The 14,696-nt window shown below is 35.1% G+C and overlaps 1 protein-coding gene across 1 annotated transcript in view; it reads right to left on the minus strand.

Moving 5' to 3' along the window:
- Positions 1-2,895: 2,895 nt before the first annotated feature.
- CNBD1 (cyclic nucleotide binding domain containing 1) overlaps positions 2,896-14,696 on the minus strand; it is a 403,074-nt gene continuing 391,273 nt past the window's right edge. Inside the window, exon 13 of the mRNA XM_023518062.1 lies at positions 2,896-3,012. Within this exon, the coding sequence (XP_023373830.1) occupies positions 2,896-3,012 (117 nt within the window). The remainder of the gene's footprint in view (positions 3,013-14,696) is intronic.

Here is a 14,696-nt window from a genome sequence, read left to right on the forward strand (position 1 = left end):
TCAGGCACAGGTACCATACTTGTCAAGCTGGTCTTGATTCACCACTTACCACATCATCTTCTACATTTCTTGAAAAGTAGCCTCTGGTTTAAGAATGTCTAAGGAATTATAGATCTTGAAATATATATTGTGCTTTGGTTTCTCTGAGTTTCTGCCATGACATTTATCTTTTTCACTGGAAAGTTTTTTTTTTTTTTTTTTTTTTGCAGTTTTTGGCTGGGGCCGGGTTTGAACCCGCCACCTCTGGTATATGGGAGGTGGTGCCCTACTCCTTTGAGCCACAGGTGCCACCTCTCACTGGAAAGTCTTTGTTTTCAAAGCCACTTGAGAAAATGTTGATTTTCTCTGAAGAACTCGGTCATTATCTATATAAAATTTTCCCTAAAAACTTTGATATTTTGATTACTGCTTTCTAGAAGACACCATCACACTCAGCATATACTTATGGTTGTATTTATCACAAATTTGCTTCCAAAGTATCCTTTAAGTTTGAATTAGTCTCAAGAGAAGGGTCAGTATTTTAATTACATTTTAATCTTTCATGCTCAGTTAAGGGCCTAGCATGTATAAATATTCAATAATTTTTTTGAATGATTCATGTAACAATTCTAAATATTTTGGTTTCTGAGCCACTAATGTTTATTTAAACTGCTTGTGAAAGTTCTAAGGGTCATCACCTACCATGACTTTAGATGGAATTAAAAACTCAGGTTGCAAATGTTGGAAAAATTTGAAATCGTTTATATTTGAAAACATTTGGAATAGTCGAAATGTGTCTTAAGACATCCTATTAGATTAGTTACATATACTGTGAATGTAAAACTCTTTCAAAATCCACCCCGATTGAACTGATTGATTCAATTTCCTACTGGGGGTAAGGAACCAAATTAGATCCTCATTATTTCTACTAATATTTTCATTATTACCATCACTTCCATCGTTAATGCTTTATATTAGAAGTTTTTCAGATATGGCATATGAACTACTATTGTGAAGCATAAATCAAGTCTTCTTATAAATAACAAATTTGAACATCAAAGATTAAACACTGAAAGGGGGGTTAAGCTCCTCTATAGGAGATGTTATAAGAATTGGAAGCCATCAAAGAAAAAGTATTAATGATACCGGATTTTTGATACCGGATTTCCGGCTCTTGGTCTTGACAATTCAATGAATGAATTGATGGACCACAGGATGGGCAGTAAGTTAGGTTTTATTTACAAAGGTAATACAGCTCTTACAAAGAGCCAAACCTTGCAGAGCAGGGTAGGTTTTATATAAGTGTCATAGCTTTTACAAAGAGCCAAACCTCCTTGCAGGGCAGGATGCAAGTGTTACAGCTCTTACAAAGATAGCTCTCACAAAGAGCCAAGTCTCCTTGCAGAGGAGGACTGGCAGAAGTACTACAGCTTTTACAAAGTGCCAAGCCTCCTTGTAGAGCAGGATCAACAGCAGAAGTGCTATAGCTCTTACAAAGAGCCAAGCCTCCCTGCAGAGGAGGACCAGCAGTAGAAGTGCTACAGCTCTTACAAAGAGCCAAGCCTTCTTGCAGAGCAGGATCATCAATAGAAGTGCCACAGCTCTCACTCTTTCTCCCTTGGAGGTCTGCGACAGTCTGCTGAAGTCTTGCTCTTCTGCTCTATCTTCCTTGAGGATCTGTGATGATCTGCTCCTAGGCTCTCTGCTCAGGGGTTTATATAGGGGCAGTCATTCAATGAGCAGAGAGCTTATGGCATTCAATTATGGCATTTCAATCTGCCATTCAATGGCAGATTGAAAATGGACCAATCAGGGATGCACTGGAGGAATCACCAGTGTTTTCCCCTGATCCCCCGGGTCTTTTTTGTTACTGGATCCTCTGGTGGGAGAGGAAAGGAGGAAAGCCCCCCCCCTTTGCTCCAGCTTGCCAGTTTCTGTGCCAGCTGTGACCAAAGCAGAGCCGCCAGGTCCTCTAGCGCTGCTCTACTGGAGCCTCTGGTGGGAGAGGGAAGTTCCCCGGCTTGCGCCAGCCTGCCGGTTCCTTTGCCGGCTGCTGCCGCCAAGACAGAGGTCCCCCAGCCCTGCTTGGCTGAGTTGGCTGGGGCGCCACTTTTCCAGTATCATCAACATGGCAATGAAAATGATTGAAATATTATAATTGCATTACATTTTAAAAGAGTCATGTGCAAGTTTGATTTTATGAAATATTACTTTTTAAAATCAAAATATTGAGTAGACATATGCTATGCTTATGCTTACATATGTGATGAAGTGTTTAGTAAATAGGCTGTTTTGTGAATGAGTCTAAGATAGTAAGGAAAATTGTATTGTTTTGTAGATTCTTAAAAGCAAAAGTTAGCTATCTATTTTTTTCTATTTTATACCTACTCTAATATGCGAAACATGACATTTTATTTAAATATCTCTAATTAGAATTTATATGTCAGAAATAATTTCATCAAAAAATGTTTGGTGCTGTAAAAATTATGATAAAATATATGCTTTGTCTCTTTTTATGGTGCAAGACCCTACAAAACTGAAAATCAGAACAACATCAACAGAGGTGAGTATAATGGCACATGTTTAGCTACTGTCCCAACTACTGGCAAGAGGCTGAGGCAGGATGATTTCTTGAGTGCGGGAGTTCAAGGATAGCCTGGGAAATCGAGAAAACACACCTCTTAAGTAAAAGCTAGAAAAACATGAATGGAAAGAAAATTTAGTTGTTCCAAGTAAATAACATAAGTAAAAATTAATTTATGCAAAATAATTAGTAGGCCTGCTGGAAAAAAAAAAAAACACTAAGGTAATTGGGTAGACCTTTGGTAGAATGTTAGAGTGATTTCAAAGGAAAAAACAAAACAAAATAGACACCTCAATAATCCAATAAAACATGTCATGTTAAAGCTGGTATCTTTAATATTCAATCAGAGTCTCTGTGTTTTTCCTGGGAATGCTGGTCCAGGAATGGCTCCATTTTCCACAGCCTGGTTTAATTCCATTATAATACAAGGATTCTTTAAGGGTCTTACCCTAGGAAGAAAGGAATGTCAAAAATAATTAATCCTATCATACTTAAACCTTAAAGATTATAATAGCATTAGCAACCTGTATTCCCTATAAAAACAAACAGGATAACAATCACAAGAACCTTAGAACTTCTAAGGATAGACTATTCATCTAGACAAAATACATAGAAAATATAATCTCTATAATTTTTACTAAATAAAATGATTTCAATGTTCATATCTATAAATTATTTTTCCAATGAAACTCATGTTTAAGTTCTAAAAACAAGTCTGTTATAACTGTAATAAATAGTACTACATACACATATAACATTGAATTTACAAAGCATGCTTTTTTTTTTTCTGAGTTCCTTAAACTTGTTTTATAGGATAGTTTTTCCTCCTATTACTTCTATCAAATATAATAACTTACATTATTTTTATCATTTGCACAAAAATAAACTTTTATAATTACTGAAGCAATTTAAGCTTTTGATGTCTCTCTTTGGGGCCTCCCATGTATCTATGTACCTCCCTGTGGTGCCTGTAATTGAGAGGAGGCTTAGACATCTCTGCCCCATTAACACCAGGAATCACCATGTAACTTGCATAGGTCAAAGCAATAAGAGGAGATACAAGGTCTGCCACATCTTAGAAGCTCTAGGAGGGGCACACCTTTCAGTGTTCCCACACTGCCCATCTTTCTCTCACTTAGAGCAACACTCAGGGTCACAGTGTGCTGGAGACGTGTGGTTGACCTGGATTGGAAGAGTGAGCCAGAAGCGATCTTTTGCTGTTGAAAGTCATTTAGGGTTGGGGTTCTTTGAACCATGGCAAAATTTAGCTTAGATTTACATTCATATTTTTAAAACATGTCATCCTCTATGCTTGATTTTCTTTACATCAGCTTTACTTATAAAAGCAAAGAATAAAATAAAAGCCACACAGAGTAAATAAATGTATAAACAGGCAAAAGGAATAAATTTGTGTTGATTGCCTACTGTTTCCTTTAACCTTCACAATGACCCCAAAACACGGGGGGAGCATTTGATTGATTTTTAGAGGAAGAAATTAAGGCAGTTTATAATAAAAAATTTGCCGACTCCAAGAGCTGTCAATAATTACATTACAATGTAACTTAAATATATAGTAATATAATTAGATTTTAATTCTTGAAAAAGAAATATTCTGTGACCCGAAAGATCACCTATCTATCTGTCTAACAAGGGTACAAGTGAACTTTCCTAGAACTAGAATATAAATGTTTTGACACAATGTCCAAGCAAATGACATGAAATCTATGTTAACCAGTTTGATGAAAGTATTTCAAATTGTATATGAAAACACTACACTGTACCCTATGTTTGCATTAATGTATACAGTTATCATTTAATAAGAAAAAAAAGAAATATTTTGCAACTATTAAAACATGGGTTCATACAACAACTATGAAATCAATTATATTCAAGTTAGCATTAATTTAATTTGAAAGATAATAAAGTTAAGCTGAAAATATATCAGGCTTCAGAAAATGAATACGAAGATTATATAGCATAATGTTTATGTTTGTTTTATTTTTAGTTCGATAAACGTACACTATTTTGTGCAGTATGTTAATTTAATTCTTATACCACCTTTCTTCATTTGAAGAATTGGTATACCTTTTTCCCCACTTACCCTACTATTTGATTATTTTCTTTTCCAGTGGTACAAAGGAAAAAATAACACATCATATTTGTTAATCTTTTTCATAAAACTCGGATAATTAAAAATAACTAGGGTGGCACTCATGGCTCAAAGGAGTAGGGCACCAGCCCCATATGCTGGAGGTGGTGGGTTCAAATCCAGCCCTGGACAAAACTGCAAAAAATTAAATAAATACATAAAAAATAAATAAAAGTAGTACTAGTTAAAAACAAACGCACATGGGAGGCACTGGTGCCTCCCATTGAGTAGGGCGCCGGCCTCATATACTGAGGGTGGTGGGTTCAAACCCAGCCCCAGCCAAACTGCAACAAAAATAGCTAGGCGTTGTGGCGGGCACCTATAGTCCCAGCTACTCGGGAGGCTGAGGCAGGAGAATCGCCTAAGCCCAGGAGTTGGAGGTTGCTGTGAGCTGTGACTCCAATGCACTCTACCAAAGGCAATAAAGTAAGACTCTGTCTCTACAAAAACAAAACAAAACGAAACAAAAACAAAAACAAACACACACAAAGAATCTCTGAAGTAAGTAGATACCTAAGTATAATATCCAAATATTTGAGGATACATTTAATTTTTATATAACATTGAATGTAAACAGTAGCATTAAAACATACATTAGCTATAAAGAGATGTATGATATCATACAGGAATAAGTTATTTCATTATAATCTGAACATAAGCACATATAGAATAAGTATTCCATAGGTTAAAACTCCCAAATTAAGGCTGAGAGATGTTAAACCATATAGCTCAACAGTGGTAAAGAACAAATTGGAATCCAATTTGGTCTCCTTTTTTCTTTTCATGTTACCATAATATAGAATCTCTAATATAGCTTAATCTTTTTTAAGTAAATGGCTCAAAAATCACACAGTACTTATAATCTGAGAATATGACTTAAAGTGAAACACAAATAAATAAATATGTTGACAAAAAGAATAATGTCAGAGAAATATGTCAATAGGTAATACAAATCATGGATTTAGAAGCAAATACCCACAAAAACTCAGTTTTTTTTAAATGAATGTCAAACTGATTTATGTTTTTGTGTGTGTTTGTTTTTGTTTTTGTCTGTCTCCTAATCTTTTATTTATATTTCTCCATTTTCAAAAAATGATTGGAGATGATTTCTAATAAAAGATATGATAAAAGCAAGGAAGACCTGTACCAGGTAAAGGCACAGAAGAAAATAACAATAATATAGGAATATTAATTGAATAGAAGTTATTATACTTTAGCACCAAAATAATTCTGACCTCATAGGTCGTTAAGTTAAAAAGGTATTTTACACATTTCAAGACTCCCATTTCTTAACAAAATATCTACTTATCAAAATACAGTTGGACACAATTGATGGTAATAGATAGTATCTTAAGATTTCTTCAGAAAATGTAAACTTATCAATAGTCCTAAATTTTAGCCTTCCATAGAGTATAGAAAGAAACAACACTTTTATTTTTCTCAATTAAATTTAATATACTACAAAAATTCACTCTCTGGACTTTCAGGAAATTGAATTTAGTCATTCTTAGATTCTCATGTCCAGTCCATTTATATGTTGAGGATTTCTGCACTATATTCATAAAGAATATTTATCTGTAATTTTTGTTTTTGCAGTGTCTTTTCCCGGCCTTGGTATCAAGGTGATCCTGGCCTTACAGAATGATGGGGAGGATTCCCTCCTTCTTGATACTGTGGAATAATTTCTGGAGTATGAGTACTAACTCTTCTTAGTAATATGATAAAATTCAGCTATGAACCCATCTGGTCCAGGGTTTTTGTTGTTGTTTTATACGTTTGGTTTTTGCTTTGTTTTGCTTTTTTTTGAGGCAGTGTCTCGCTCTCTTGCCCAGGACAGTGCCTTGGCATCAGCCTAGCTCACAGTAACCTCAAACTCCTAGGCTCAAGCAAGCCTCCTGCCTCAGTTTCCCCAAATAGCTGGGACTACAGGCACTCAGAATGATGCCTAGCTAAGTTTTTCTATTTTTAGTAGAGATGGATCTCACTTTTGCTCAGTCTGGTCTCAAACTTCTGAGCTTAAGTGATCCACCCACTTTGGATTTCCAGAGCGCTAGAATTACAGGCCAGAGTCACCACGCCTGGCCCCGGTGCTTTTTTGTTTTTTAGTTCAAAGATTTTTTTATCGCTGCTTCAGTCTCATTGCTCATTATTGGTCTGTTCAGGAATTCTATTTCTTCCTGATTGAGTCCTGGGAGGTTGTGTTATTCCAGGAATTTTTCCATTTCCTTTGTATTTTTGAGTTTACGTACATAAAATTTCCATAGTATTCACAGACAATATTTTGTCTTATATATCTGTGGTGTCAATTGTAATATCTCCTGTTTCATTTCTGATGGAGTTTAGTAAGGTTGTTTCTCTTCTATTCCTGGTTAATCTAGCAAGAAGTCTATCAATTTTGTTTATCTTTCAAAAAATCAACTTTTTGTTTCATTGATCTTCTGTATCATTTTCTTATTTTCAATTTCATTTAATTTTTCTCTGACCTTAGTTATTTCTTCTGCTGCTTTGGTTTGCTCTTTCTTTTCAGGTTCCTTGAAACGTGCCAGTAGATGATTAATTTATGACCTTTCTGTCTTTTTGTTGAAGGCAATTAAGGCTATAAATTTTTTCCCTGAGGATTGCTATGGCTGAATCCCTCAGTTTTTGACGACTTTTATTCCTTTTGTCATTCAGTTGAAGGAAGTTTTTGATTTCCAACTTAATTTCATCATTGAGTCAATAACTACTGAGCAGGACATTGTGTAATTCCCATGGCTTTATGTAAAATTGGGTGTTTCTCTAGGTATTGATTTCTAGTACCAACGTCAAGTGTCTAATGCAACCTGAGCCCTTGAGGAGGATCATCTGCTTTTTCCACTGTCACTGTTAGTTAATATGCGCTGCTTTGGCCCACTCATCTAACCCTGGATGACTCTTGTATTTTTTTTTTAACTTGAAAAAAAGTTTATTTTTTATTTTTTATTAAATCATAAACACATAGATCATGTATACATTAATGGATTTCTGGGGTACAATGTGCTGATTTCATATAGAATTAGAAATGTTTACGTCACACTGGTATATATTATACCTCATCTCATTTACTTAATTATTGTGTTAAGACATTTATACTGTATACTTAATAGATCCGACATGTACTCGTGCATTAACTTGTAAGATACTTGTGAGACCTGTGGGTCCTTCACACCCACCACACAGTTATTCTGTGAAGCCTATTACCTCAGTGACTGTCATAAGGGCACAGACTCAGGGTGCCTTTCTTCTGGAATATATGAAACCCTAATTATTTAAAAATTTATATAAAGCTCCTTAAATACCCCTTTGCATCTCCTACCCACTATAAGAAACCATTCTTACATCCTCTTCTTCTCTTGATTAATTGTAAAAATTCTCTCACTAAAGTCCTATGACAAAGAAGGTTGCTGAGAGCTGTAAAACTGGATGTGAGTGACATTCAGTTTATTCTTTTTATTCTTGTTTACTTTGTTAGATGAACATTCTTGAAAATTTAAGTTGATGGATAATCAGTTAAGTTGTGTTGATTTCTTGTGTTGTTGGCCTTGGAATTAGAGGCTTTACTACTTGTTTAGTTTAAGCCTTTAAGTTTGCATTATTGAAGACAGAGAAAATAGAAAAAAAATCCTTTTCAAAATTAGGGTGTTCGAATAAAAATTTATTCACTTGTATTATGCCCATTCATTTCAATTCTCTCTCTCCTCCTACTCCCCCATTCTCAATATGGTCAAATATATAAAACAAACATAACCATTTCAACTCCTTTTAAAGATGCAGTTCAGTGGCATCAAGAGCAGTGGATCATCTTGTTCTGTCACCATCACGTTCATGACCAAAACTTTTTCATCACCCCAAACTGAAATTCTGTACCCATTCGTAATAGTAACTCTCCATTCTGCTCCACCCCCATCCTAGGCAACCACAGTTTTATCTTCTGTCTGTGTGAATCTGACACCGATTTGGGCTGTTGCCCGTACCTCCTGTAAGCGGAATCCTATCCTGTTTGTCCTCCTGTGTCTAACTTGTTCCATGTAGCATACTATCTTCAAGGTTCATCCGTGCTGCAGCATGTGTCAGAAACTCCTCTCCCCTGCACTGATTTCCTTTGGCTAGACAATATGAGTGTTTGGCAGCAAAGATCAGAAAGGAATTAGAATTAATGAGTTTTAGTGGGCAGCAAATTGAACCATATCATTTGAGAGAGCAAGCAAAGGAAAGCAGGCAGGGGAGATTCTGGGGAGCGGAAATGGAAACTGCAGAAGCTGATATTACAAACCTTGTATTTTTTCCATTGCACTGGAAAATTAATTTGAACTCTGTTCAGTACGTCATCATCTGTGGTTTATATTGGACACAGGGCTTTATAGATTTATTGCTTGGTTTGAAAATGGATAAAAACTTGATAACAACCTTCCTATGCCTCCTTTCCTTCCCCAGTCTTATGACAACCAGCAGGTTTTTCTATTAAGAACCTAGCCATGTGAATCCTTTAAGAAGATATCAGTGTTATAAACCAACGCAGTGAGTGGCAAGGACCAAGACTGCCGAGCAAACACAAAGGGTCAAATCCGTCCATGTGTGTCCACACCCTCAGACAAGTATTCCAGTGTGAATGGCCCATGAGTTTCTGATGACACAACTTGGCCCAGCAGATAACTCTTTCTCAGAAGGGCTCAGCTCTCTCCAGAAACTGCATCCCTATTTCCCAGATGATTATGGCTTTTATCAAAAGCAGCAGTTGAGAAATGAGCAATCTCAGCATCACAAAAGTAGTTCAGGGATGAAGATGAGTTTCACCTGCAGTAAAGCAGGCAGCAAGGCAGTGGTTGGATTTGGATCCTCAAGAACAGCATTAAGTTCAGATAACCAAAAATGGGAAAACCGGTGGCCATCAAATAGCAAATGGCTTTCATATTCAGGACATCAAATAGTTTATTTATAAACTTAATGTTTTTTGGTCCTGGACGTATATGAGTTAAACTATAAATAAAGGCATAAGTATTCACAGCAAAAGTGCCTTCTAAATGTGTTCATAATATAGTTATAGCTATAGATATGCCTCTACCCATTTGCCCATGGGTATATGTTTTCTTTAAGAGATGTTTATGAGTGATTCGTAAACTTTGCTTACATATATAAACTTATTATATAACTTACTGGTAACTTAAAGATTACTCAGTTGGCTCGGTACCTGTAACTCAAGTGGCCAGGGTGCTGCCATACACACCAGAGCTGGCAGGTTCAAATCCAGGCCAGGCCCCCCAAACAACAATGACAATTACACCCCCAAATTAGCTGGGCATTGTAGCGGGTGCCTGTAATTATGGAGAGTGGGCTGTGAGACTGGGAGGGTCCTCAGCCTGGGGAACATTCAGAGAATGCAGAGATCCTTGTGACTTTGGTCTTTTTATTTCTTGAATTATGTTAATGAAGTTGAGTAGAAACTACTAAGTTATATAGTTTTTTTTTTTATTAATTATGTTGAGATACTTGTGATTTGTTTTTCTTACTTCTTGTTACAGGTTACTGAAGTTGAGTAGAATCATTAATACCGTCTGATGATTTGTTTTTATTAAAGTCAGTTATATGTTTTAATTGTGCTGTAACACCAAAATTATGTTTTTCGTTATACTATTTTCGGTACTGCTTATGCTACTTCTCTGTAGAGAACCCTGTAAAATAAAACCCTTTATTTTGCCGTAAAATAAAGATGACTTTGTGCTTTGGGGCTGGTTGTAGTCATCAGCTCAGTCAGTCCCCCGACCCCATCCTTTTTTTCCGTGTCTTCTCTGATGCTGTATTTTCCTCATTTCCCATCAATTCCACTCTGGTTCACTCCCTTTTGCCATGCTGGCTCATGACATGTAGTCCCAGCTACTTGGGAGGCTAAGGCAAGAGAATAGCTTAAGTCTAAGAGAGTTTGAGGTTGCTGTAAGCTGTGACACCACAGCACTCTACCCAGGGTGATAGCTTGAGACTCTGTCTCAAAAAAAAAAAAAAAAAAAATTACAAAGTAGACTTTGCCTCCTGCTGCAATCACAGTGCATGCATAGCCCTGACTCTGTAAAGCAGGTTTTTATGGCCTTCATGGTTATCTTGTTACACCATGAGGATGAGACCCGGAAGTCATTTTCTTACTAATATGCACACCACATGAGTATTATTTGGTGAACTCACTTGCCTATTCTGGTACTCGAGAAATTATTGTGAATCACAGAGAACAAACATCATCACCACCCTTTACCCAGGGTGTAGCCCCCTGAATTTTAAAATGCAGGTTGTACCTATTAAGAGATTCCATTTGTGGGCTGCCTTAGCCTTCTCCGTGTTGAACCTGCTATGTAGAATCATATGTCAATATTTCCTTTATACTCTGGGTCAGGCTTGGGTTTCTAAATTCAAACTAAACAACCAGACAAGTAACAAATTCCAGAACATCATCTCACTACAAGGATTTCAAGGTTTTTTTTATTTTTTTTTTTTTCGCCTATTGGAGATTGATAACCTGGCTTTTAACTTCAAAACTTAGATTACAGCATACTCTCCACTTTATATGAAATCACCTTCTAGTTGGAACTGACTTCACTTTTCTGTTCCATGACCCTGACTCACATCCCTGAATATTTCATCCTTGTCCCACAGATAAACATAATAAATGCAACTGACCTATGTACAGCGTAGACAGATGTTACATCATTGACTACTGTTTTAAACAACTTTTGAATCACACTTGGTCTGAAGAAATGCTCCTATCTTTACATTAAGAGCTATGAAAGTGTGGGTTTTACTTTGAAGAAAGAATCACAGATATATTCACAATATTCACTTACATGTTCTAGTAAGACATTACTATTTATAATGTACATTAATATTAAAATTTCTTTCAGGAACAAAAGTAAAGACATTATAACTGCTTCCTTTAGAATATAGTACTTTGAGTTGTATAATGTTACTATACTATATAATGTCACTACTACACAGCATATATTGAAATCTAAAAATATAATTATAAACTCTGAAAGAAAAAGAAATAGCTAGGAATTTGCACATTTATAAAATAATTCAGTCCAAAAAAAAAAAAAGAAATGAAACTAGAAAAACTCCTCATGTATCATTAGCTCTTAGTAAGCATTTTTCAAATAAGGTATTGAATTAAAGGACATTTCAATCTGATAAAAGTAGGTGAATCTGTAGAATTATTTTTCTATTGCTAAATTTATATACCCAACTATCTCTATAAATAATTTAGTGGACTTGATATATAGGAACACTTATACACACAATAAAAAGAGAAATACAAAGAATTACCAAAAGCACTAAATAAAATGGCATCAAAAGTTACAAAATTAGCTAAAAATAGCCAAGGACTCAGGTTTTGTTTTAAGCAAGATACAAAATCAAATTTAGGTAATACAAAGAAAATAAAATGTGAGATGAGCTAATTATTCCTTCTCATATGCCTAGTTCTTTCATAGCCCACTTTAGAGCGCATCTTGCAATATTGTGCATCTATTTGTTCATGCATGCGTTCATTTTATAATTTTTGTATCTCCCATTAGAGAGACTCAAAAGATCTACAAAGATAGGGATTGTTCCTTTAAGTTTACCCCTGATTACTTAGCCAGACAAAAAGGATTGCTCATGAAATATTAGTAAATAATAGGAACTTTTTTCTTCGTTTGTACATTTCAGGATGTAATGAATCATTTGGATTTTTAAATAAAAGCCATTATGTATATTTCAGATTTACAATCTGATGTTATAGGAAGTAGGGCACATTAACAGATAATGAAATGGCTACTGTAGCAAACTAAATTAACATGTCATCTCTCACAGCTATTTTTTTTTTTTGTGATAAGAGAAACTAAAGCCTACTAAAATCCCCACATCCCACATGGGTGTATTAATTCTTGTCCTCATGTTGTGCACTAGGTCTCTACGCTCGTTCTTTCCACATATCTGGTACCTTGTCCTTTGACCCACGATCCCATTTCCTATACTCTCACCTGCACCCATGGGAACCACAGTTTTATTCTCTCCATATTTTGAATTATCTATACATTCATCCATTTCATCACTCAACACCTTGGAAGGACTGGCTATGGATTATTTCACTTTTGTGCTTGACGCTATACACTCCCCTCTGTAAACAAACAGATCTTATCTTCAAGGAGCCTAAATTCCTAAAATTCAGAGGAGGAGACCAACAGAAAGACAAGTTCAACCCTGAGAAAATGCTCAGAAAAAGTTGAGAGATTAAAAAATGCTTCAATTCTCCATATAAAAGCTACAGATACAGTTTAGGAGATTCATAATTAATATTTCTTTCATAATGATCTCAGTGAGAAGAATAAACAAATATAAATTTCATGATAAAAAGGTCAGCCAGTAGTTTATATAATGAGCAAAATGACAATTTTATTTTTCAATAATGCATTTCAATCATAAAGACTAGCATAAGGCAATCAGGTCCATTAATCTAATAACTTGGTATTTAAAGATTCATGCATAACAAGTGAAATTTAATTTAATAGTCTCATGTTATTAATTGAGGGTTTAGAAAAGAGAAACAAGGGCGGCACCTGTGGCTCAAAAGGGTAGAGCATTAGCCCCATATGTCCAAGGTGGCTGGTTCAAACCCAGCCCCAGCTACAAAAAAAAAGAAGAAGAAAGAAAGAAAGAACATAAATAAAGGAAAGGAAGGTAAAATTTATGAGGGAAACTGAAGGAACTATTAAAAAAGTATCCAATGTACTTCTATGAAACCTACTTATATTTACTCACACTTTCTTGTAAAAATTAGATCACAACTATAGCTCAGGATGATGGAGAGAAGTGGAGTGGGAGGGAAGGAGGGGGGGAGGTTCGACAGAGAGAGGGTAAAAGGTGAGATCACACCTGTGGAACATATGACAAGGGTACAAGTCCAATCTGTGAAGTGTAGAACATAGATGTTTTGGCACAATAATCAAGTAAATGAAGTGAAAGCTATGTTGATTGGTTTAATGTAACATTAGATTGTATAAAAAAAATCAGCACATTGTACCCCACATATGCATGAATGCATTCATGATCTATGTGTATTTGACTTAATAAAATAAAATTTTTTTTAAAGCCTGGAAAAGAAAAGATACTTAATTATGTTCTTCTTACATTTGAAAGGATATAGTAGAGGCGTCATATTAGGGCTGGAGAATTGATGTGAATGCTAATATCAATCTTTCAATCATCAAAAATGCATGTTTAACGAGAGCATTTGGGGCTTTTTATATTTATTCAAAATAGTTTTTTCCACAGAATTATGTGTTTTTCGATCTGGATTTATGGACAAGAAATAACTTATATGGACTATAACATAAGTCAAAATGATTTTGCTGATGTGCTTTCTCTGTGGGTATTTTTGCAGGGTTATTTGAGTTCTGCTTTTGTGACACAATTTGGAGATGTGTGAAAATTGGCTCCATTTTTTTCTCTTCTTGAAAGTTTTTGAACAGTTTTTATTCTTAATATCCTTAAGAAGTATAAAGATTGATTAAAATATCTTACTACATTTTAACAAATACCACTAACCACTTAGTGTACCTACTGTACCACTTTCTTAATTCATAAAAATATTTAACGTTTGAGCAAATTATAGTTACAGACCAGAACTGAGACCATTATTTGTACAGTTATTTCTACAATCTACTGAATAATTACATTAAAAATTTATTATAGTTTGAAAGTTAGCATGGAGTGAGTACTTCAGATATTTGGAAAAGTAATTTCAGTCTCATGTTTTATAGTGTTTTTATTGCTTCATTTATTTTTATGCTATAATGCATTTCTACTCTGATTCACAATTCTACTCTGATCTATAACATTTTAATATTTCATTCGATGGTGATTAGATTAATGAAAAGCCATATTATGGAAATGAACTTGAATAGTATATATAGACTATAACTCTTGTCATCCTATCCATTTTAG

This window comes from Otolemur garnettii, unplaced genomic scaffold (assembly GCF_000181295.1).
Source record: "Otolemur garnettii isolate 467f Iridium unplaced genomic scaffold, OtoGar3 scaffold00004, whole genome shotgun sequence".
Taxonomy (NCBI): domain Eukaryota; kingdom Metazoa; phylum Chordata; class Mammalia; order Primates; family Galagidae; genus Otolemur; species Otolemur garnettii.